The sequence below is a fragment of the Podarcis melisellensis genome (assembly GCF_964234715.1).
Source record: "Podarcis melisellensis genome assembly, chromosome: 6".
Lineage (NCBI taxonomy): Eukaryota > Metazoa > Chordata > Lepidosauria > Squamata > Lacertidae > Podarcis > Podarcis melisellensis.
Window position 1 is genome coordinate 11,016,382 of NC_138538.1, and position 25,656 is coordinate 11,042,037.

The 25,656-nt window shown below is 45.0% G+C and overlaps 1 protein-coding gene across 8 annotated transcripts in view; it reads right to left on the reverse strand.

The window, feature by feature from the left end:
• Positions 1-25,656, reverse strand: part of CDH4 (cadherin 4) — a 794,671-nt gene that overhangs the window by 169,610 nt on the left and 599,405 nt on the right. For all 8 annotated transcript variants that reach the window (XM_081916750.1, XM_081916749.1, XM_081916748.1 and 5 more), the window contains one exon: positions 8,271-8,426. In XM_081916750.1, coding sequence (XP_081772876.1) covers positions 8,271-8,426 — 156 coding nt within the window. The remainder of the gene's footprint in view (positions 1-8,270; positions 8,427-25,656) is intronic.

A 25,656-nucleotide genomic window follows, 5' to 3' on the forward strand; every position in this document is an offset into this window, starting at 1 on the left:
GACCAGAGGATCTGCTCTGCATGGAGGTGGTCCCAGGCCCAAATCCTGACATCACCAGCTAGGGCTAGGAATGCGCCCTGCCTAAAAACCCTGGAAAAACCCAGTCAGTGTACTGAGCTAGATGGGCCAGTGGTCTAACTCTGTCTAAGGCAACTCCCAATGTTTCTAACACATGACCATGGAATCTACACTCTGCTTGTGGGCTTTCCTGAGTTACTGAAGACAGAATAAATCACAGAGAAACCAGAGGCAGAAAAAAATGCTCAAAAATGCATTATTCATAATGACTGCAGACTCTGTATGCTTGGTGTGCAGAAGCTGGGATTTTGTGCTATGGAGAATTCACTACCTGGCTATTTTTCTATGATGAAGTGGACTTCCTTTAGAATAAATACAAGAGGCCACTGTTAAAAATGACGTATTTGTCTAGATCGACCATTGGTCTGATCTTGTCAGGCTGCTCTTAATTAAAAGATGAAGGCCTGGAGACTTAATGAAGTCCAAAGGCTATCAACCTGTCTATGGAATTAATTAAAATCCATAGACTGGAATGATTTTTTTCTTGTACTTTGCAACTGGCACCACCACAGGAAGGCACAGAAGATTAAAAAGGAAACCCTTGCAATTTCTAATCTGGGCTGCACAAATATTTATCCGCTGGTTTTCCTGTTCAGAGGTTTGGGCCACAGCTACTTGTTGGGATTCGCAGGATACTGGATAAGTCTGCAGGCTTCAACAGGATGATGCAATACTCTGCTGGGTCAGAGTGACTCAGCAGGAGTGTGATTACTGTGATTGGCTATCACCTGTTTTAAAAGGAAAGCCTGTTTAACAGTGGGTGTGGTGGTTGTGCTGTAGTGCTGTGGTGGAGGAGAGTATTCGTTTGTAAGTACTCTGTGTGGACTGTTTCTTTTGTATATGCCTGTATATAGCTCACATTAAAAAAAGACTGCACTGGAAAAACCTGGAACTCTTAGCGTCTCTGCTGAAAGCGCCGCGTGGAATACGCGACAGGGTTATGGGCCCAGCACGCTTCCGCTGCGCAAGAGTACAGGTGGCAGTTATCTAGCCGTGGGTGCTGGAGGTGAGCTGCAGGGATGGAGCAGTCCAGAACTGGCGTGTTGCTGGAGAAGCTGACGGCCACGAACTACAGCACCTGGTCGGTCCGCATGCAACACTTCCTCAAGTGTGAGGGCCTGTGGAAGGTGGTGGAAACTCCACCGCAGCCCCCTGAGGAGGATGAGGACAACGATGAAAAGCTGGCACTAGCAGAGGCCCAGCTTGAAAAGGATGAGAAAGCTTTGGCTACGATCATCCTTGGAGTGGACGACAGCCAGCTAGTCTACGTAGCTGATAAGGTGACGGCAAGTGAGGCGTGGAATGCGCTCAAGGCTGTCCATGTGCGAGAGACAGCTGGCTCACTGATAACACTGACCACGAGACTGTACCGGTGTTGGAAGAAACCGGGGGACTCCCACCTAAAATTCCTAACATGCTGTTTCCAGGAGCTAGCCTTAAGAGGGAGGCCTGTGGGGGAAGAGGACAAAGTCTTTATAGTCCTGAGTTCCCTTGATGACAGCTATGATATGCTGGTCAACTCCCTCGAGTCTGTAGAGACTGATAAGCTGACTCTGGAATACGTTACCGGACGGTTGTATGCAGAGGACAGGCGTGCAGAGCGAAAGATGACCTCAGCCCAGCTGTTGGAGCATCCCAGAGGGAACAACAGCCGGGAAGAGCAGAGGTGTCGGGAGCTGGAGAAACAGCCAGGAGGAGCTGCTGCAGACCAGCCGGTGGTCAACAAAGTAAAAAGGTGTGGAAGTAAAAAGTACTCTGTGTGGACTGTTTCTTTTGTATATGCCTGTATATAGCTCACATTAAAAAAAAGACTGCACTGGAAAAACCTGGAACTCTTAGCGTCTCTGCTGAAAGCGCCGCGTGGAATACGCGACACTACTGACTCTTAATCCAAGAGGTGATCTTGTTAGACTAATCAACTGTCAGTGTTTTTTAAATGTAGGACATAGGAGAAAATGGGCTCCCAAATAAGAATGGACAATCAGCATTCTTAAGGTTTCAGACAGGACTCTGGTGTTCTGTGCAGCTTAGATGCTTGGACCAAAACTGTCAACCAAAAGCTTTACTTTTCTGGTTTTTCACCACAACAGTTACTAACACTGGGCTTCAGTAAAGCAAATAATTTAATTAGACAGCACCTATATGATAGCAAAGGGACGCGGGTGGCGCTGTGGGTTAAACCACAGAGCCTAGGACTTGCTGATCAGAAGGTCCGCAGTTCGAATGCGGTGAGCTCCCATTGCTCAGTCCCTGCTCCTGCCAACCTAGCAGTTCGAAAGCACGTCAAAGTGCAAGTAAATAGGTACCGCTCTGGCAGGAAGGTAAACGGCATTTCCGTGCGTTGCTCTGGTTTGCCAGAAGCGGCTTAGTCATGCTGGCCACATGACCCGGAAGCTATATGCCAGCTCCCTCAGCCAATAAAGCGAGATGAGTGCCGCAAACCCAGCTCTTAGTGTTAGAAAGTTCTTCCTGTATTTAGAGTAGAGCCACTAAATTAAATTACTGAATAAGATGAAGCTATATGAATTTCAATAGCTCTACTCTGAGTAAAAGTTGGTTTAATTCCACCCTAAATTTGTATGTATACATATAAACAAGTAGATGTAAATGTTATGTAAATCTATATCTTTTTTTAGTTCTCTTTCCCCCCAGTGATGCATGAGAACCTGGTAATGTGTTGTTGTATCTTTGGTTCCAAAGATCTCCCTTCAACATTCGTTGAAGATTGAAGTATTGAAGATTTTGCCAACAGTTCTATTCCAAGCAACTTCCATTACACATCAACCAAATTAATTCGAAAATTACTCTATTCCCCCTTGGTACACACAAAAAATAAGGTTGGTGTTAATTAGGGAAATGGATGATGAACACGGACAATTAAAAAAATACACACAATGATATAATAATTGTGATCACGAAGCAGTGCAATTAGGTTAAAAGGAAAGCATTTGTTGAAAACTAGGGATGGAATTAAACAGAACTCTGATTAATATCTACACTAATTCTGATTTTAATTGATTTGGAAATTGGACACCGAAAGGCAACAGTAGGAAGACGCGGATCTCTGCATGTGCTCAAAGAGGGTTTATGTGAATCTGCTAATCTAGGTATCTTCATTGCATTTCATGCCTGTAGGAGACCCTCCAAGTGTCCCTATTTTCCAGGAGCAGTTCCAGGTTTACAGAAGCTGTCCTGGTTTCTAATTTGATCCCAGAACATCCCTATTTTCATCAGAGAAACGTTGAAGGGTATGGAGTTCTGCAACCCCCGAGCCAAGGAGATAAATAACAATACAACCTTTAGAAGACATCTGAAGGCAGCCTGAGCTCTGTGAGTGCAGCTTTGAAGCACAGAGTGTTTGAGGACTGGGACATAGCAGGGAAACCAAAATGCTTGTTTACAAAGCTATTGTATTACCAACTTTACTGTACACTTGTGATATATGAACTACTTATATAAGCCATCTCCAACTCCTCGAAAGATTCCATCAAGGCTGTCTCTGAAAAATTTTGCACATTGCTTGGGAAGACAGGTGAACTAATGTCAGTGTACTGGAAGAAGCAAAGATCACCAGTGTTGAAGCAATGATTCTTCAACATCAACTTTGTTGGACTGGTCATGTTGTGTGGATGCCTGATTATCGTCTTCCAAAGCAACTACTCTATTGCAAACTTAAAAATGGAAAGCGTAATGTTGGTGGTCAACAAAAGAGGTTTAAAGACTCTCTCAAGGCAAATCCAAAGAAATGTAGAATAAATGTTGACAATTGGAAAACACTGGCCTGCAAGCACTGTAATTGGAGAACAGCCTTTACCAAAGGTGTCATGGACTTTGAGGAAGCATGAACTCAGGGCGAAAAGGGAAAATGAGCTAAGAGGAAGGCACATTTGGCAAACCCTCACCGTGATTAACTCCCACCCAGAAATCTATGTCCTCACTGTGGAAGGACGTGTGGATCCAGTATTGGCCTCTACAGTCACCTACGGACACACTGTTAAGACTGTGCTCATGGAAAACAATCTTCCTTGGCTATGAGTGATCCCCAAAGAAGAAGAAAGAAGCTGAACCTCCTGCAATGCAGGAATCTCAGCTAAAGCATCAATGAGAGATCGCCTTCCTCTGCTTAAAAACCTCTAAGAAATGAGAGTCTACCACCTTCTGTGGGACTCTGTTCCACTGTCAACAGCTCTTACTGCCAGAAAGTTCTTCCTGATGTTTAGTTGGAATCTCCTTCCTTGTAACTTGAAGCCATTGGTTTGGGTCCTACCCTCTGGAGCAGGAGAAAACAAGCTTGCTCCATCTTCCATGCGACAGCCATTTAGATAGTTGAAGATGGCTATCTTATCTCCTCTCAGTCTCCTCTTTTCCAGGCTAAACATACCCAGCCTTATGATTAAATGATTTTAATGTATTACTAGATGGCTAAACTCAAGATCTATGATTAAAGGAAGTTCTTTTTGGAATTATAAACTCAAAGTTTTCACCCCTAGCCATGAATATATCATAACGAGATAGAGGCACCCATTTCTAAGCAACCTTGAAAGCCATTGTCTTAACTCAGTATATTTATTAATGAACGCTTTTTATAAAGTAGTCCCAGGTCGCCGAAAGTCGTCATTATGACAGATAAAGTTATTTCTTTTGGACTGTGATTTTCTAATGCTGGAATCCTAATGACTCCATCAAAGGCATTATTCTGAGACCATTTCCCCCAATTATCCCCCAGTTATAATGGTCTGCCACCAGTGAAACATTACTGACAGCTCCGAAGCAGCACAAAGCCCAAGTCTCAAATATTCCTTTTGCTTCATATTTCGCCGGGATCACTGGAGAAAATAATTGCTTTTGTTCAAGGAGGATAAAATAACTTTCCTTTAGATTCCCCTTTAACCCTGGGGAAATCTCTTCTTCCCTCCAGCTAAGGAGGTAATATAGTTTAGTCGTCCCTCCACCTCTGTCCACAAGCAATGCCAACAGAGTTCAATGTGTGACAAAGCAAACACAGCTTGGCAGGATCAGTGCTTGCCATGGAACTCTTTAAGAAGATGAAGTCAGTGCAAGCAATCCTTACAAATTCATAGTTTCTTGATTGCATCCATTTGGAAAGCCATTTGGCTCAGAGGCTCTGCTCTGCGTACACCCATGCCCAGCACAGGAGGCCAAAGGCTTCAGATATTTTCTGGGGATCACAGGAGGTCATTCAGTATGTAGGATGCAGACAGGTCTTTGCATCCATGTGTGGGAAGCAATAGATTTTGAGCAAGGGCTATAGCTTAGTGGTAGGGACTCGGGTGGCGCTGTGGGTTAAACTACAGAGCCTAGGACTTGCCGATCAGAAGGTCGGCAGTTCGAATCCCCGTGACGGGGTGAGCTCCTGTTGCTCGGTCCCTGCTCCTGCCAACCCAGCAGTTCAAAAGCACGTCAAAGTACAAGTAGATAAATAGGTACCACTCTGGTGGGAAGGTAAACGGCATTTCCGTGCGCTGCTCTGGTTCACCAGAAGTGGCTTAGTCATGCTGGCCACATGACTGTATGCCAGCTCCTTCGGCCTATAAAGCGAGATGAGTGCCGCAACCCCAGAGTCAGCCACGACTGGACCTAATGGTCCGGGGTCCCTTTACCTTTACCTATAGCTTAGTGGTAGAGTCAATTCCTGCATTCAAAAGGTCCTGGGCTGGCTTCAAGTTCATTTCTAGACCCAATTCAATGTGCTCACTTTAATGTTTTAATCCCTGAATGACTCAGGCCCCAAATATCTGAAAGACCACCTCCTTCCCTATGGAGCACCACCACCAAAATTCATCAGGATTTTAGTGCAAATGCTCCTAATATTGTATGCAATATTGCCTATATATACTCATTTCTGCAAAGCAATTTCCCCCAATACAATGCATGTCTATATGCTATTTTCAGTAATATATGCATTTGTACGTGCAATTTTCTCTAATATATGTGTTTTCTACACATGTGGCTGGAGAACTGCACTGCGAAAAGTGGAGAAGAGCACATTTCATAGGGCAAAATGTTAATTCGGTAGGTTTACCTTGAAATGCAAACTGAATTGAATTAATCCCCCATCCCTATATAATGAGGATCTCTCTTGCAGCCTGTGTGTAAGAAGCAAACCTTGCCCAGGTGGCTCTGATTTCCAGAAAGCAGCTGACTATTTTCTTCAGACTCTTGCATTTCTTCAGGGAAAACACAATAACCTGAACTCTGGTGTACTGAGATTGTTGTAGCAGATGAATGTTGGGAATGGGAAGATGGAGAAGGCTGGACAGAATTTTGGGTGCCAGATGGGCAGGTGGCAGACTGCTGCGCAGGACAGGATGTTGGCAAGACATTTTGGCTTGCAAGAAAATAGTAACAGGTTTGCAGTATCAAGAAGGAAGAGGCACAAAACTATTGGTAAGGTTTTGGTGAGTCAGTGGTTGATAAACTTGCGATTACTAGAGCAGAATTGAAGGATGAGGATAGAAATATAGTACAAGACAGGAAGGGAAAAATGCTTTTGAAAAATGCAAGCACACAGATGCAAGTTGCAGGGGGGGCATAGCTGATTTGTAGAACATCTGCCTTGTACACAGGAAGATTCCAGGTTCAATTCCTGGCATTTCCAGGTAGAGTGGGAATGGCTTCTATCTGAAAGCAGTATTGCTGCTGACAGTCACTGTAGAGCAGGCATGGCCAAACTTGGTCCTCCAGATGTTTTGGGACTACAACTCCCATCATTCCTAGCTAACAGGACCAGTGGTCAGGGATGATGGGAGTTGTAGTCCCAAAACAGCTGGAGGACCAGGTTTGGCCATGCCTGCTCTACAGTGTTTTGGGACTACAATTCTCATCATCCCTGACCACTGGTCCTGTTAGCTAGGGATGATGGGAGTTGTAGTCCCAGAACAGCTGAAGGACCAAGTTTGGCCATGCCTGCTGTAGACAATCTTTAGTAACGTGGACCAGTTTTCTGACTCAGTGTAAAGAAGTTCCCTATGTTTCTAAATGTAAGTGGAAAAACTGGGCACTCCATAAGCCTTCTGCATATTTTCTGATGTGATGAAAACTCTTATGCCAGACAGATATTCACCTCTTTGGGTTGGCATGCCTTTAATATCTGAATATAGCAGCCATCAGGTTCTTGGCTACAAAGTGAACGTAATAAATGAATAAATGATAAACAATTTTTTAAAAAAAAACTGCAAAGCACTTCAGATACCAGACTTCTCATGCAAGAGAAGCCTGATACACAAATATGGGCTTCCTATGGGAGGCCATGCAATGTTTAAAAAGTAGCAACAAGTGTCATGATTGCTACATGGGACATTTTAGTAGATAATACTGATCACCACAGATCTTCCTCTAAGACAGAGGTGGCGAAGGGGATCCAGCTAGAAGGCAGGATCCTTATCTCCCCCCCCTTCATGGGCCAAGTTTGTTAGGTAAGGAGTTACAATCACCTGACATCACAATGATCATTTTTTTGCCCATTCGGACAATCAGCTGATCACTGTGGCTTGAAAAGTACAAAACTGCTTTGGCGCAGGCACATCTTTAGCTACCCCACACCTGGTGTCCTAGGGGAGGTGGCTGTGGTTTGGTGAAAACAGTCTGACATGTCAAATGGGGAGGCCTGGAAGATGTAATGAGATTCATCACTCCTGCCATAAGATGTCATTCTGGTTATTTATCTTCTTCCTAATCAGCTAGATGCCTTGTTCCATTGGTCTGGATGTTTAATCACCAGCTCTGGTCAGGAGATCTGATCTATGATGAAGGGAATGCTCTAGCACAGACCCAAAGTAACGTTAAGAATTGGTCCTTGAGCTAGTTTTGTCCTCCTCTCTCCCTTTCATTTTTCCTCATGTACCAGAGACTCCCTTAGAACTGATTTTTGAAAGCTGCTCTGAGAACCTTTTTTTTGGGGGGTGGGGTGGGGTAGAGGGAAGGGTAGAAATAAACCTGGAGCTGACTCGTTTTCAGCCTTTCCGTCAAATAATTTCTAAAGCACAATTGTTGCTCTGCCCTCATGCCCCCAGTTAGGAGCTGACGGATTGGTTTCGGTGCTGTCAAAACTGTGTATTCTATGCTTAATTCTGATTGAGCTGTGCTTTGAGATGGTCAGCTCCAACCAGAAGGTAAGAGAAGAAAAGTTTTGAGGGCTGAAAGCCTCAAGATACAAGAAGCTGCATGCTTACGTGATAGGATGCTCTTTCTTCTCTATCCATCGGACGGGTCACGTACATTCTCCCAGACACAGGGTCAATGTTGAAGACTTCCATAGGTGGCTGGTCAGCTCCCACGCCAGTGATGCTGTATCTTATGTGGATCTCGCTGTCCTTATCCGAACGTATCTGAATAAAACATGAAAGGGAACCATGAGAGAGCTTGGAAAGCAAGGCAGGTGGAAAAGAAAGTTCACGGTGCCATGCACACAAAGACACACAAAGCTTTCAAGAGTAGAGAAAAATAGCCTATTATTCTACACACATGTGGATTTAGGCAGGGGACAACTCAGCAACCTGTTCACAAAAGACCAAGGAGATGCTTGTTTTAGGAATCTTCCCAACATCTTCCGTGACACAATGCACGCTGTGTGCTTACGCATTTCAGCCATGTGCGGACCCTGTGTTATTTATCCAAGCCCCTGAGATCACAAACAATTTCTGTGACATCCACAAGCCACTGGTTCATGGGTCCTATGGCTTGCATCAGTAATAGTGCCCAGTGGATTCCAGAAAGGAGAATGAGAATTTGGGAAACAAAAGATGCAGTCGCTGCCAGACTGGTCTGTTTTAACAATCTGTGAAAATGCACATACACAATCTTTTTATCTGATCAAAATATTTGCATGTCGCCTGCCCTACAGCCATATTATCAGGGCAGCTTGCAACAAAGAAAGAAGCAAATTAAATCTGCATACAATAAATCAATAAAACCTGTGAAAGCAGCATATCACTAAACCACAATACAGATATATATATATATATATGAGGCAGATTATGAGACTTGGGAAAATAAAAATGACATCAAGGTAGATGCTGGATAAGCCTCTCTGGAACAGGTATTCCACTGCTGGAGTGTGACCACTGAAAAGGACCATTTTTTTAAAGGAGCTGCTGCACATCACATGGAAGGTGCACCCAGAGAAGATGGAGCCATTCAGAAAATAACACAGTTTCCCTTCTCTTCTCCATTGCACAAAATGGCTATCAGCCCTGATTTGTCAGAAACAGTATGCTTCTGAGTTCCAGTTGGTAGAAATTGGAGAGGGGAGAGTCCTGTTTGGCTCATGTCTTGCTTGTGGTCTTCCCACGGGCAACCATCTGGTTGGCCACTGTGAGAATGCAGGGTGCTGAACAGGACAGGCCAATTCTGAGCATAATTCCAAGTGTTGGTATGGACTTACAAAGCCTTAAACGGCCTTGGCCCTGTATACCCAAAGGAGCATCTCCACCTCCATCATGCAGCCTGGACACTGAAGTCCAGTTCTGAGGGCCTTTTGGTGGTTCTCTCACCGTGAGACCTGAAGCTACAGGGAACTAGGCAGAGGACCTTCTCAGTAGTGTTGCTCACCCTGTGAAATGCCCTCCCATCATACGTCAAACAGATAAAACAACTATTTGACATCTTGAATGCAGCCCTGTTCAGGCAAGTTTTTAATGGTTGATGTTTTACTGTGTTCTTTATATTTTTTTGGAAGCTGCCCAGAGTGGCTGGGGCAACTCAGTCAGATGGGCGGCATATCATCATCATCATCATCCAGGAGGGCTCCTCTTATATTCTTAAAATAGAATTTTTTACCAGCAGAGAAGTTAATACTAGATGAAGCACTGACACAAACTGATGGATGGCTTTGACTCAGGGTAAGAAAGAGGAGAAGCATCAATCACCATAAAAAGAGGACCTACTGTATGAGGATACAGTGGTACCTCGGGTTACAGACGCTTCAGGTTACAGACGCTTCAGGTTACAGACTCTGCTAACCCAGAAATAGTACCTCGGGTTAAGATCTTTGCTTCAGGATGAGAACAGAAATCGCACGGCGGTGGCGCGGAAGGCCCCATTAGCTAAAGTGGTGCTTCAGGTTAAGAACAGTTTCAGGTTAAGAACCGACCTCCAGAACGAATTAAGTTCTTAACCCGAGGTACCACTGTATGGGTTTGTTTAAAATGTGCCTATGCTAATTTATCTGTATCGGTGCAGATTTAGAAATTACTTTTGTTCTTTAAATGCAATATGTTTTGCCATTGTCTGCTGTGTCCAGGCAGCATAAAGACCTTGTGTGCAGTGGGACCATCCCTCAAACAGGGGACCCCCTTCAAACAGAGGTTTATCCTGTCTATAGTAGGCCATATTGCTACCCTGTTTTGACTGTGCTTGCAGTTCACCGAAAGTCAGCTTCAAGGCCACCTCTGCCACCCCATCATGCATATTTTCCCAAGGAAAATAAAAGTAAACAAACAACAAGCTCTGCAAAGGTAATTTCATTCACGTTTCCAGCCACCAGATACAAGACAGTAAGTAGGCCGGTTGAGACGTAACTGTGGCAACCTTGACCTGTTATCGCTCTGCAATCTGAAGTTAATTTTCTGATCAGCAACGTAAAGGAGTTCTTGTAAGATCAGGGCTATTTCTGAAAGGGGTAAGAGAGGTGCAAGGTACAAGGGAGAAACAAACCATCTTGACACCCCCCTCAGCTTCAGAAAACAGTCTGGCGAGCACCGTGGTGACAAGCAAATGCTCTCTTTGACACCCCCCGCCCAGATTTATGAAAGAAAGAACGTGGAGGAGTGGGGAAATGGGGGTGGAGAGAGAGAGATAATAGAAGCCCACTTTACAGCAAAAGAAGATTGAAACTTCACATCTCGATGGCAGCTGCTTTTTGGGGGGAGTCAGGATGTGCTGATGAAGATGCACATCCATGTGCAACAGGCACAAAGGAGATGGCTATGTTAATAAATAAATGAAAAAAAGACTGTATTTTTCGCTCCATAGGGCGCACCGGACCATAGGGCGCACCTAGTTTTTTTTTGGGGGGGGGAAGAAAAAAAATTATTCCCCCCCACCCCAAAGAGCAAAGAAGCCAAAACAGCTAGTGGGATCCATCCCACTGGCTGTCTTGGCTTCCCCTATAGCCGCGTGCAACCTCTCCAGCTGGGAGAGGCTGCGTGCAGCTTTGGCAGAAGCCAAGACAGCGAGCGGGATCCATCTTGGCTTCGTTTTTAGCCGTGGGGCTGGGGCGGGGGAAGCCCAAGCTTCCCCCAACCCCAACCCCCAGAACAGGTCCGGGAGTGGCGGCAAGGTTGCGTGCAGCCTTGCCGCCACTCCCGAAGCTCGCAGGGCTGGGGGGGGCACTCTGAAGGCTTGCGAATAGCTGCCTGAAGCCCAGGGAGCGTAGCAGGAGTTGGTGCTGCGCTCCCCAGACTTCAGGCTGCAGACTGCTATCCGCAAGCCTTCGGAGCGCGGGGGGAACTCCCGCCGCGCTCCGAAGGCTTGCGGATAGCTGCCTGAAGCCCGGAGAGCGAGAGGGGTCGGTGCACACCGACCCCTCTCGCTCTCCAGGCTTCAGCGAAAGCAATGCGAAGCCTGGAGAGCGCAGAGGGAGCGCTCCCTCTGTGCTTCGGAGACTTCCTGTTGCTATCGCTGAAGCCAAGGTGCTTGCATCCACTCCATAGGACGCACACACATTTCCCCTTCATTTTTGGAGGGGAAAAAGTGCATCCCATAGAGCAAAAAATACGGTAAATAAATAAATAAACGAGCAAGCAAGCAGGTAGGGAAACAGATAAGTTCTGCTCTGGCTGAACGGAGGCAGCTATGCAGGTAGCGACAGCAGGAACATTTTGTCCTTCAGAGCAGAGGTGAGTCAAGGAAGCGATGTAGGATTCCTGCTCTCCCTCACTGGTGTCTTTTAACTTCAAAAGCTGTCAACCATTCTTTACAAGTCGGGTGTCAACTGATCAACATATATATATATATTTAAAAAGTGTTGTTCTCAGTGTCTGCTAAAGACTTTTCATTCATTTAGGCAAGCCTAGCCGGATACGTAATGTTATTTCATTTTATTATCCGTATTTTAAACAACTGCCAATTTTACTTTTTTTAGGTTAACTTGCTTTTTATAAATTATTTCTTAATGAGCGCTTTGTACGCTATGTAAACAGCTTAGAGGTTATGGATGATTAAGCGTTATAGAAATCCTGCTAAATAAATATAAATAAATCATATCATTTGCCTTTCAACTAATTAATCAATTGGTGAGAGCGGATGCTACCCAAACTTCAGTAGAAGAGTTTTTATGAGATACTGAAGGATTTTAAAGATAACTTTCAGCTTAATAAACATGAGCTTCCATTCATCGTTCAAAGAAAGAGCATCTCTCATATTTTGTTTGTCATTTCCCACTGTAGTCTCACACCAGGAATAAAACAGTTCCAGTAATTAAGAACTGTGCTCTCAAATCATCACCCCATTGATTAAGGGCCCCTGTGATTCATTAACTAAAACTTAGCTGATTGATCTACTGATTAAACCACTTGAATCTTGCAACCTTTGTTATTTATTAATTACACCTGTACCACACTCTTTCTCAGAAGACCCCTAAGGGCCAAACCGTATTTAACAATAACTGGCATAGGGTAGGAGTTCAGACCAAAGTGGCAGCAGGGCTTTCATCCTTTACCCCACTGCAGTCCCAATTGGAAATGCTTCTCCCTGTGCCAGTTATTTGCAAAGGGAGGAAAGCATTCATTAGACAGAGAAAAGAAATAACTTCTTCACACAAAAAACTAGGGAACTTGCCTTCACAAGAGGTGGTAGTGGCCACCAACTTAAAGGTAAAGGGACCCCTGACCATTAGGTCCAGTCGCGGACAACTCTGGGGTTGCGACGCTCATCTCGCTTTATTGGCTGAGGGAGCCGGTGTACCAGCATGACTAAGCCGCTCCTGGCGAACCAGAGCAGCGCACAGAAACGCCGTTTACCTTCCTGCTGGAATGGTACCTATTTATCTACTTGCACTTTGATGTGTTTTCGAACTGCTAGGTTGGCAGAAGCAGGGACCGAGCAACAGGAGCTCACCCTGGCGCGGGGATTCGAACTGCCGACCTTCTGACTGGCAAGTGCTAGGCTCTGTGGTTTAACCCACAGCGCCACCCTTACGGCCAGCAACTTGGATGGCTATAAAAGAGGATTAGACCAATTCATAGAGGATAAGTCTATGGATGGTTACTAGCAACACTTAACACTTGCTATGTTCCACCTCCAGTGTTGGGGGTGGGGGGACATCCTTCCTGAGTGGCAGTTGCTTGGGAACCACAGGTGTGATGTGTGCTGTTGTCCTCATTTTCTGCTTATGGTCTTCCCATACACATCAGGTTTGTCGCTGTGAGAAGAGAATGTTGGTCAAGATGCATCTTTGGCCTGATTCAGCAGGATCTTCTTATGTTCCAGCAAAAAAAATTCAAGGCTTTCAAGTTTATTATTGTTTGTGTTGTATTAGCAAAGATGAAGCCAGAGAATGAGGCCAACCTAGTATTCTCTGCTGATTCCAAAATATAGAATGAATCAACACTTGAGGGAAGAGCTATGGGAGGCTGTCATGATGAGCTCTTGGATGTACTTCTACAACACCACTGATGGGTCACAAACCATTTGGAGGACAGAAGGATCTGGCTAGGCCAAGACTCTGATTGGTGCAAGGGGAGGACAGGAGAAAGAGAGTCATAATGGAAGTTGAGGTCAGTTTCTAAAAGCAGCCAAGGAATATAATGCAGGCAGTAGGAATGACAGTGCTGAGGAGTCAGAGAGATGCTTGCAGAAACTGTGATGTGATGTTGGGACTTAGACAAATCTGAATGACTCAGTAACAGGGTCTTTTCACTGTTTTGTTTGTGGTGGGCTAACCCACATGAAAGGCATTGAAATCCAGGAAGCATTGTGCTCACCCTCAATTGCCATCCCTGTCCTTGTTAACTGCTTTGCATGCAGAATGTCCCAGCTCCAATATGCAGCCACATCATCATGCTGCAATCCTGCACAATCCTGAGATCTTTTTCATATGTACTATTGCCAAGCAGGACACACACACACACTCCTACACCTGGTGCACTTCATTCCCCCCCCCCCAACAGCAGACCTTCTTATTTGTCTCTGTTGAATTTCATTATAAGAATATAAGAATAACCCTTCTGGTTCAGGACAGTTGTCTTTCTAGCTGAGCATCCTGTTCACATAGTATCCAACCAGCTGCCAATGGGAAGCCACACAACCAGGACCTGAGCACAACAGCAACACTCTCCCCTCTTGCAGTTTCCAGAAATTGATATTTTGTTTGCTTCCATCCTGCTTTTTCTATTGCATTTTGAATTTTATTCCTATCTGCTGAGGTGTTTGCTGTCACCGCCAGTTCATGTGAACCACAAATATGGTAAGATTTCCCTCTGCCCTTTCCTCTAGAAGTCATTGATGAAAACTGTTGCCTCCTCTTCTACCTGTAGGTAGGCAGAAGTTCATGGTAGGGCAAACTACACCCTGTTATAAATTCTGCTTCTGGCATTTGTGGAAGGCAAAGGTTTTGGCTAATAGCAAGATTAAAATCAACTGCTGAACTTCAGAGTCCAGGGCTGGTTATTTTTTAAAAAACAACAACAAGAAGGTCCATTACTGCTGTATTAACAGATTTAATTTCAGAGCTGGAAGATTATAGTCCTTTAGTTATCACTTAAAACTTAAAAGTTTGAAGCAAGGGAAGTGTAGCTCAAGGAGCTTCCAAGTATTTAAGGCTCTGAGACATGATTATGTACGGTCAATGGGATAACACGCTTGAAATATATATATATTATGAACCTAGCCACCGAAATTAAAATTACTTCAAGATGAGGCTATACAAAAATGGTGAGACAACCCGATTAATTTATTCCAAATGGGGAGAGTGCCAGAGTGCAGTCACCAGACCTCCCTCCCTTCCCCTGCCAAAGGATGTTTAAGTGTAACAAAAGGAGTCAAAACAGCACAGGAGTTTGTAAAATCCAGAAGTGGCAGCAGAAAATCATTTCGGATATTTATTTTTGTACTTTAGGGCATCAGCTGGCGGTGTGGCTTGACACTGCTTCGGTATTAAACTCCGCATTACCACATGTCATTTTAGAAGAGCTGATAATGTGACTACTCCTTGGACAACTCACGAGGCTTTTCACAAACCTCTGTCAAACCAAATCTCTCTCTCTTGATCAATAACGGTGCACAGAGAAGGGGGCTATTTGCAGCGTCTAAAAGGGCTGGATTAGCAGAATACTGTAAATACAGATGGCAGGGACTAATTCCAGCTCTTAAGCAGTGATCATGCAAATCACTTAGGCATGCGAACAGCTCCCTTGAGTTCAAAGGGATTACTCACATGAGCAGAGTAGCTTGTGCACCCTGCATATTAGCTGAAATCAAGACTTATTTTGTGCAATCAGGGCAGCCTGGCTTGGCACCATGCATGCAAACCCAGCGGCTTTGGCCATGATAAGTGCACGGCAGCTGATGTTGTCCTTAGCTCCCTTGCTGATAAGAATTCCAGTTCCTGAAACAGGAGTGGTAGCTGGTGCCATTATTGGGACCGGTAAGGTGGAAGGCAGGGAGGCCAGCAATTTTGGAGGCTAAGGCAATGCATACACCCTTCAACATCCCGGTGAGGAAAATTAGGACACCACGTCAGTGGAGGCCCTGCTCCCTCTCACTCAGATCCCCCCTATCTCTCTGCTCCCTCTTCCTTCACTGTCTCCCTTGGGGATCACGACTCTCACCTCCTGCACCATCACGATGATGGGTCCTTACACACCTTCGCCCACTAACACTGCCCACCACCTGCCAAGTCCAGAAGGAGGAAGGGGGATGGTGGAACGTGAACACAAAGTGAGAGCACAACAGCAAAACAGTCTGTATTTGGCCCCATCCTCTGATGGGAGCCAACTGATTCATGCCAGAGTGCGAGACACAAAAACAGTGCATTTTTTTTGGTCCCACGCTCTGGTACAGCCAGAGTGCAGGAGCCAAAATGGGACATTCTGGGGTGTGTGTGGAATCAGAAGCTGGGGTGGCTTCCGTAATTGCGGGATGTCCTACTCACCACACGACTGGGTGTTAGGGAAGAAGGGAGGCAGGCAGGGGCGGAGAGCAGGCAGGGGCAGGGCTGGCGTGTATCCTGGGGGCGGGGCGAGCCACCTGTGGGGGCATGGCACCCAGTGCGGGTGGGGAGACAGCCACAATGGCACCCTGCCGGGATCATGCTGCCGGGGGCGATGCGTTCCCCTCGCACTCCTCTTCCTCCACCAGTGGAGGCAGGTGGGTGCTGGGTGAGAGTAGACTGAAGTTGATGGGGCAGTGTTCCTGTCAATAGCTCATCTTACACTCAAGTAGGACCCTGGTGGAGACACATGCCTGACTGGCATGTTCTCTCTCTCCTGGTCGATCGTTCAGGAGCTTCATTAGCTTTCTTTAGCCTGAACATCAAAGCAACCGATGCCAACAGACATTGGCACACTTAGGGATCTGCAGAGTCTGCGCAGTTCGTGTGACAGACCTCAGCAACTCAGCATTTTGGCTAATCTACTTTATTTACACACACGGAGCACTGCAACATGGCTCCCTCTCTCTTCTAGCATCAGACAGCAAAGAGAAAAAGGACAATAGTCCCACTTCACAGAACACAGTAACACAAACATCCTGTCTCCGTCACCTCCCACTCTGTGGAGTCAAAATATATACCGTCATGTAATAAACACAATCCCATGACTGCAATCATGGAGCAGGAATTCTAACAGTTCCATTCATGCTAATGGACCAGCCTCCACTGTGCAACAGAGAGCTGATGTACATGACCGCTGGAGGCACAAAGGCAGACGGAAATCCAGCTCAAAGCATTGCATGCACTGACTTCCCATCTGTGGCATCTAAGGGTGTCAATAAGCACTGCAAATGCACTATTGGGATGCTAAAGTGATAGTTTACCTATGAATTACCTATCTAGGGACATGGGTGGCGCTGTGGTCTAAATCACTGAGCCTCTTGGGCTTGCCGATCAGAAGGCTGGCAGTTCGAATCCCTGTGACGGGGTGAGCTCCCACTGCTCTGTCCCAGCTGCAGCCAACCTAGCAGTTCGAAAGCAAGCCAGCGCAAGTAGATAAATAGGTACCACTGTGGCAGGAAGGTAAACAGCATTTCTATGCACTCTGGCTCCCGTCACAGTTCCCTGGCTCCTGTTCTGTTGCACCAGAAGTGGTTTAGTAGTTATGCTGGCCACATGACCCAGAAAGCTGTCTGTGGACAAACGCCATCTCCCTCGGCCTGAAAGTGAGATGAGCGCCGCAACCCCATATTGCCTTTGACTGGACTTAACCACCCATGGGTCCTTTACCTTCTTTAGTTTACCTATGAATGGGAAGAGAGCAGCTATGTCCAAGCAGATAGGAAAATCTGAAGCACACTGATATGGTGAGAACACTTTTCTGGACCATGGACCTTGCCTCCCTATCAGTGGAGAAGCTTCTCTTTCTCCATCTTCACAATGCAAAATCACCTTGCACACTTCTCCATTCCACTGTTGATTAACAGCCAACGATCTGAATTATACCAACTCAGAGGCTCATCTTATTTGTGATGTGATATTGCACACAGACACCCTGCCCCCCCCCAAATAGGTTGGCACTTTGGGAAATAAAAAGAAGCATTTTTGCACCTTAAGGAAATCAACAAGAATGGAAGTGACTTGAAGAAATCTTCTTTGCCTCTTTCAAGTATCCGTGAGTTTTCGAGTAAGTGACATGAAACACTGGTAAATGGAAGGCAAATAAGCTTTAAATTGCAGGAGATGAAAGGCAATATATGGAATGGAAGCCCAGGGCCAGACCAGTTAGGGCACAAGAAGTTTTCAGGATTTGTTTCATTGGTCAGCACTTAAAGGAAGCACTAAAGGAAATAAAAATGTCCTTTTATGTATTAATCCACAACTGCCACTCTCCCCTCTTCACTTCTGCCTGAGTCTGTAGATTTAGTACTTAGTTGCTAAAAATACACGGGCAGAATTTTATTAGCGGGATTTGTTGTTGTTTTATCTGAGACATAAAGGTGTTCACCCACATTTGTACAAAATCTCTTATTTCACTGTCAGGTACAGCCTCATGAGAGTTTTAATTAAGGGTGCCACTGAATGTCAGCATGGGGGAAGACTGGAAACAAACTCCCCCATTTCAGAAAAAGCTATCCAGCTATGATCTGAAGAAAATTCCTTACTGAAACTTGCCTTTGCTCGTTATGACCTTGCTGGGGGAGTCATCTGCAGCACCTTGCTCATCAAATATGCAGATAACACCAAACTGGGATGGGTAGGTCTTGCCACAGAAGACAGACTCAGGTTACAAGATGACCTTAAAAGACTGGAGAACTGGACCCAAACTAACAAAATGAATTTCAATAGGGACAAATGTCAGGTGCTATACTTAGGCAGAAATAAGCAGAAATCTAGGATGTGGGACACCTGCTTTGCCAATAATACATGTGAAAAAGATCTAGGGGTCTTAGAAGACCATGAGCTTAACATGAGTCAACAGTGTGATACAGCAGCAAAAAAAAGCTAATGCTATTCTAGGCTGCATCAACAAACACCTAGTGTCCAGCTCAAAGGAAGTCATAGTACCGCTCTATTCTGCCTTGGTCAGACCACACCTGGAGTCCTGTGTCCAGTTCTGGGCATTACAGTTTAAGAAGGATATTGACACATTGGAAGGTGTGCAGAGGAGGGTGACCAAGATGACCAAGGGTCTGGGAACCAAGACTTATGAGCAATGCCTTTGGGAGCTGGGTATGTTCAGCTGGAAAAGAGGAGACTGAGTGGAGATATGGCAGCTTTTCTTTCAATATCTTTAGGGCTGTTATATGGACTATGGAGCAAGCTGGGTTTCTCCTGCTCTGAAGCCACAAACCAATGGCTTCAAGTTACAAGAAAGGGAATTCCAAATAAATATCAGGAGCACTTTTCTGGCAGTGAGAGCTGTTTGCCAGTGGAATAGACTCCCTAGGAAGGAAGTGGAGTCTCCTTCTTTGCAGGTTTAAGCAGAGACTGGATGGCCATCTGCCAAAGATGCTTTAGTTGAGATTCCTGCATTGCAGGGAGTCGGATTAGAGGACTCTTTGGGTCCATTCCAACTCTACAATTCTATTATTCTATGTTCCAGGATTTCCACCGCTGGTTGTCAGTGCTAATCCAGGGGAATCCCTCTGAGCCACCCTAATGTAACTGCAGAGGGGAATCTGTTTATTTTGTCAAGGCGATTAATCTTTGATTCTTTGGGTGTGTAATATTAGTGGCAGAGTGGCACTATTTATTTCGTTCTTCAATTTATTTATTGCATTTATTCATTGTTTTCCTTGAAACAGTCTCTAACACCTCCAGATATATAAAATAAATAATTGTGCTTGTCACTCCTTTATAGAATGATACAATAGAACAAGTATATCGGAAGTGTTTCACCCAACAAGTCTCGAAAAGGGCATATCTAACATACACTTTCAGGTCAAAGGGTGACAGTCTTTAGGTATTAAATCTCTGCCAACAACTCAAAAAAAAAAAATCCAAATCGAAGATAAGCTGTCTCTTGAAGTCAAAAGCTTTCTTCTTTTCCCTGCTTTCACAGCAGCAGCAACAAGAATCAGATGGAAATCCTACCATAGGTATCAGCTTACCCAGTCACTGTCTGGGATACTAATCGGGGATAATGTTGAAAGTTTCTGACTATTTCCATAGGAAAACTTATTCCAATAAGCTATCATTTTGCTATATTTACTAAAGACGCCAATTTTAGTAGATTTGCTTTGGTTCTTAACAATGTGGACGGCAAGCCATATTGTGCCTAGAATATTGTCCCCCAAATATTTGTTTTTAATGTTTTCAGCACTTTTGTGGGTCCACATGACTTCAAAGCTGTGCTCCATAGAGCAATTGCCCCACTGCTCTTGCCTGAAAAGGTTAAAGATGGGATTCATAGAATCATAGAACTGAAGAATTGGAAGGGACTCTGCGGATCTTCTAATCCAATCAGAGGGTCATCTAATTCAACCATCCAACCTCTGCTTAAAAACCTCCAATGAAGGAGAGTCCACCAACTTCAAAGAGAGTCTTTTCCACTGCCCAACAGCTCATACCACCACAAAGTGTTAGGATCATCCTACTTGCGTGTAGGACCCTGGCAGATACACATGCCTGAGTGGCATGTTCTCTCCCTCCTGGTTGATCGTTCGGGAGCTTCAAAAGCTTTCTCCAGCCTGAACATCACAGTGACTGATGCCAAGAAACATCAGCACACTTAGGGATCCCGCAGAGTATTTGCAGTTTGCGTAACAGAACTGAGTAGCACAGCATTTTGGCTAATCTACTTTATTTACATATAATACACTCGGAGCATTCTGACTCAGGTCCTTCCTCTTTCTCATCAGACAGCAAAGAGAAAAAGAACAAAGGACAATAGTCCTACATCACGGAACACAGTAACATAAACATCCTGTCTCCGTCACTTCCCACTATGTGGAATGAAAACATACACCGTCGTGCGATAGAAAACAATCCCATGACTGCAAACACGGAGCAGAATCCTAACATAAAGTTCTTTCTGATGTTTAGTCCAAATCTCCTTTCTTGTAACTTGAATGTATTGGTTTAGGTCCTTCCCTCTGAAGCGTGAGAAAACAAGCTTGTTCTATCTTCCATGTGATTCCTTTAGATAGTTGAAGATGGCTGTCATATCTCCTCTCAGTCTCTCCTCTTTCCCTCGCTAAGTATACCCAAGTGAGTTGTGGCCCTTCTGTATATAACTTGCTTTCTAGGTTCAGTTTCATCTATTCAACAGGAATTGGGCTAATGCAAAATAAGATTCTGCATGCTTTTGTCCAAGTCCTACATGTTATCCTAGCTGAAACCAAGCTACACAAATGTCACCACAGTGGCTTCTTTTTTAAGGCTTCATGGAACTATAGGAAAGCCCAGGATGCTCACATGTGTAGGAAAGAGACATGCAATTCCTGAGTTTGTCTGCCCCAGCTCTGGGAACTCTGAAGTCCCAACACAAGCAGTCTAGTTTATGAAGAGGCTTTGAATGCACCCTTTGTTAGCTCTCACCTGAGTCTTGGCCTTTTCTTGGCCTTTAAGCCAGCCATTCTCAGACGTTTCCTCCCCATGGACCGCTTGACAATTGCCAAGGGTCTTGGTGGAGCACTTAATGATTTATGACATCCTGTGCTAGATGCTGTATGATTTTAAATTCTATTTTTATTGCCTCTTTTATTCTTTATATGTTGTATTACCATTTGAATTCCATGGAATTCAGATAGTAATACAATAAAATGCAATGTAAGACATAAAAGACCAACACAAGGGCAAATCAATACAGATATTTAATTTGATGGATGTGCTGTCTCCTGCCTTCAACTACAGACATGTCACAGACCACCTGAATGAGGCCTAAGGACCGCAAGACCACAATTTGGGAATCCTTGTTTTAAGCATATGGTGAGGCCAAAAGCTTTCCCTGCCAAAAACCCTTCCTGGGATTAGTAGTCAGGAGGCGGGGGGAAACTGTTGGTGAAACATACATTTTAGAACTCTTTCAAAATTAGCTTGGTAAACTGCTTTATCTTTGTGAACTCCTTTGAAGTAGTTTTTTTTTAAAAAAGCAATAACAATCATGCAATATATCAAATTTTATGGAATAAAGTTCCAGGGGTGAGCAAACTTTTTCAGCAGGGGGCCGGTCCACTGTCCTTCAGACCTTGTGGGGGGCCGGAGTACAGTGGTACCTCGGGTTACATGTGCTTCAAGTTACAGACTCGACTAACCCAGAAATAGTACTTCGGGTTAAGAACTTTGCTTCAGGATGAGAACAGAAATTGTGCTCTAGCGGCGCGGCGGCAGCAGGAGGCCCCATTAGCTAAAGTGGTCCTTCAGTTTAAGAACAGTTTCAGGTTAAGAATGGACCTCCGGAACGAATTAAGTACTTAACCCGAGGTACCACTGTATATCTTTTGGGGGGAAATGAACGAATTCCTATGCCCCACAAATAACTCAGAGATGCATTTTAAATAAAAGAACACATACTACTCATGTAAAAACACGCTGATTCCCGGACCATTCGTGGGCCGGATTTAGAAGGTGATTGGGCCGGATCCGGCCCCCGGGCTTTAGTTTGCCTACCCATGGAATAAACCAACCAACCAACTAAATTGTGGGCAGGTTTTTAGCCTTCTGCATTGATGTTTTTAATTATGCCCTAATTCTGATTTGAGCTGAAGTCTGTCTGCCTGTCACCAACTCTACGTTTGGCTAGAAGGAACCACTTTTTATATGCAAAAACAAAAAACTGGGATAAGGAGAAGCTTGAATAGCTCGTGTTTCTTCTCCTGCCAGTTCTCCATATGTACAAATCACTCACAATTACCGCAATATGTTGGGGCGAGGGAAGTGAGGTGGGGGGGTACATGCCAATCGTCAGTATGCTTATTTAGCATCTGAACACAGCTTTGGACTATTTAAACATGGGATATGGCTTTGGTCGTTTACTCGAGAGAAAACAAAGGAAAGTTCTTAAGTTGCACAAAAGTTGGCCAACAGCAGGAGGCTCGCCAATGCCAACGTTAATTAAGAGCATTTCGAACAAAGCATAGCTTATGTGCAGCGGGTTATGCTTGTAAGCATTTGAACTTTGAAATTGCTGTGGCAGGCAGAATGACTGCAAACTTCCTTTAATGAGACCAAGGGAAGAAGAAAAAACACATACCCCAAGAGTTGCTCTGGAAGGGCATTCCATTCATCCGTCTTTATGGCCATATTCCCAGTCATTTGTGCTTTTTTTGCCCATCCCTTAATGCTCAAGATGTCTTCCCTTTTTGATCATCCCTCTTGCTTACAGACTGCTGCTATGGGACCATTTTTCTCCACTAATTAGACAAGTGGGAGGATCCGCCTGCATTTCCTGCATCCCTAAGCACCCAGGAAGGAACTGTTCATAGACACTTGTCAACTTTCCCAAAGATTCATAAATACGGGGACATTCCCATGGGCCATCTAAAGTCAACACTGTTTCATTCATGACAAGCCTCCACCTTTCCCCCTTTGAATGCCCCCAAGGAACACAATTCCACAACTCCCCTAGTCAACCTGATCCGTTGCTGAGTGCTCAGTTCTGGTGGGATGCTTTCCTCAATGCTTTCTTTAAATCTAGCTGACTTAATTTCAAAACCCTGTAAGCTAATGTATTAGCCCAAAGTTGAGCAGCGAGATTCGGAGCAGAACAGTGTTTTCTACCCAGGATCATGCTTTGTTCCATATGCCTGGAGGCTTTTCTAGACCCACTTCATCCCCTCCACCAAAGGTGCTCCTGGAAGTCAAAAGACCCCTAGGAGCAGCATCTGACCCTGCTTCCAACTAGCTTTCATTCAGAAAGTCATCCGGAGGGGGTGTCACTAAAATCCTGCATTTCTCAATTGTTTTTTTCTGGGCAACAATAACTCCTGTCCTGGAAAAGAAAGAAAGAAAGAAAGAAAGAAAGAAAGAAAGAAAGAAAGAAAGAAAGAAAGAAAGAAAGAAAGAAAGAAAGAAAGAAAGAAAGAACTGGCTTCAAAATGAACCAGGAAGTCCCTCTACATGGGCTGAATCAAGACATACACTCCAAGAAGGACTGAGCCACTTCAGAACTGGGGAGCCCCTTCTCCATTGCCTGGTTTGATTTCTCCTAGTGTTAGGCTCTAATGTTCTCTATAGTATGGATCCACTATAGCTATGACTTCTCTCATTGGCTAAAAACAAGTAAAGGTGGGAGCAGAGGCAAACCTAGTCTCCCTTGTGCCCTTGGCAAGTAAATGTATCAGTGTCCCACACCTTGGTCCCTCGTGCCCTTGGCAAGGAGATGTATCGGTGCCTTCCAAGCTGGGAGAGACCATGGCCCAGAAACTAAAAAAAATTGCTTTTCATCACTTTCCGTGCTCTGCCAGTGACTTCTTCTGTAGCCATCAGGGTTGGGGCTGCTCTATTCTGCCTCCCCCCCCTCTTCCACTGGTCCAGGTGTCTTCCTGCCTGCCTGTCTGCCTCCCTCCCTCTGCTAGCTGCTTCCTCTCCTAGCCACTTTGAGCCAGAGTGGAGAGACATGATTTGTACACTTACAGACAAACAACAAACACCCCTGGACCTGTGCTCTTGGCAGACCCCAACTTGGCAACCCCTAGGTACACCCCTGGGTGGGAGCAGGCTATTTTCTCACAAGCTGGTTAGAATGCTGCCGATACATTTTGCTTCGATTGCTTTATTCATAGAGACCTACTTTTTCTTTTTAAATGAAAGCCACACACCTGGCCTCTCTGCTGACTTTGGACCTGGTACATCCATATCCCCTCTACCCCTGTGCATGTCAGCCCTGGAATTTCTTTCCCCTCCATCCCACTCTTTCGTTGTATAAGGAAAGAGATCCTTCTGTATGCTGAAACCCAGCCAAAATGAAGTTTCACTTCTAATAGGAGGTGATCATTTTATTACATAGTTTCCATAAGCATATCTCCTCATCTCTTTTCTGCAACATGGAAAGAGACAGGTAGATAACAACCTCCCAGCGATGCCAGACGCTTTCCCTTTCATTTCAGTTATATTGCCAAGGAGGGAGAGGGTTTCATCACAGAAGGAAAGGTGCTTTAAAGGCAAATGACTCATCTCCAAAAAATGGAACAGCTTCACCAAAGCAGATCATCCCGACACCTGCTTTCACAACGGATGTGAAAAGGCATTACAGTGAATCACCCCAGCCCTAAAATCCACCTAACCTCTAGCGTTAAAACCAGAAATGATGAAATCTAAGTGAAGAACTAGAAGCTCAGCAGTGGGGCATGAGGAAGAAGGAATAGTAGCAGTGCCTTCTTGCTAGCTGCAACACTGCATTTTTCAGGGTGGGAATGGGGCTGGTGGTGGCAACTTGAAGTTGGGTACCAGGAACCCAAAGCACCTCCAGCATCTTCACTGCCTCATGCCTACCCATCACTTTCCCAGCAAGGACAGTGCTGGAAGAAGGACAGCACTGCTATCACTGTGCTTCTGCAGCCATTAACACAGAAACAAAGGAAGGCAGATATTTAGCATTATTGCAATCATAATTGGCATGTCCAGTGATGAATGCTACTCCCTTCTAATGAAAATTACCTGACTCCCCAAAAAGCAAAATGTCACATTGATGGGGCAAGGCTAGGCTGGGAGTGGGCAGCCCAAAGGCAGGAGAAAAAAATGGAGGCTGGAGTGCCAGCAAGGAAAAACCAACTAAATAAATCATGATTAGGCAGAGAGGTAGGATGTGGCAGCACACCTGTAGGAGGTTATCACCAAGAAGGTGGAGCTCCCATGATCTTGCTGACATTTCCCCCCAGCCCTGTCAATGTAGCATCACTGGTGCTGGGAAGCAGCACCTGCTGCCTACCCACTCCCTCAGGTGTGCCAACGTGAATAAAATATTGGGGGCTCCAGGTAAGCCCCACCCTGAGTAACTGATCACATGACACAGCACGCACACACCA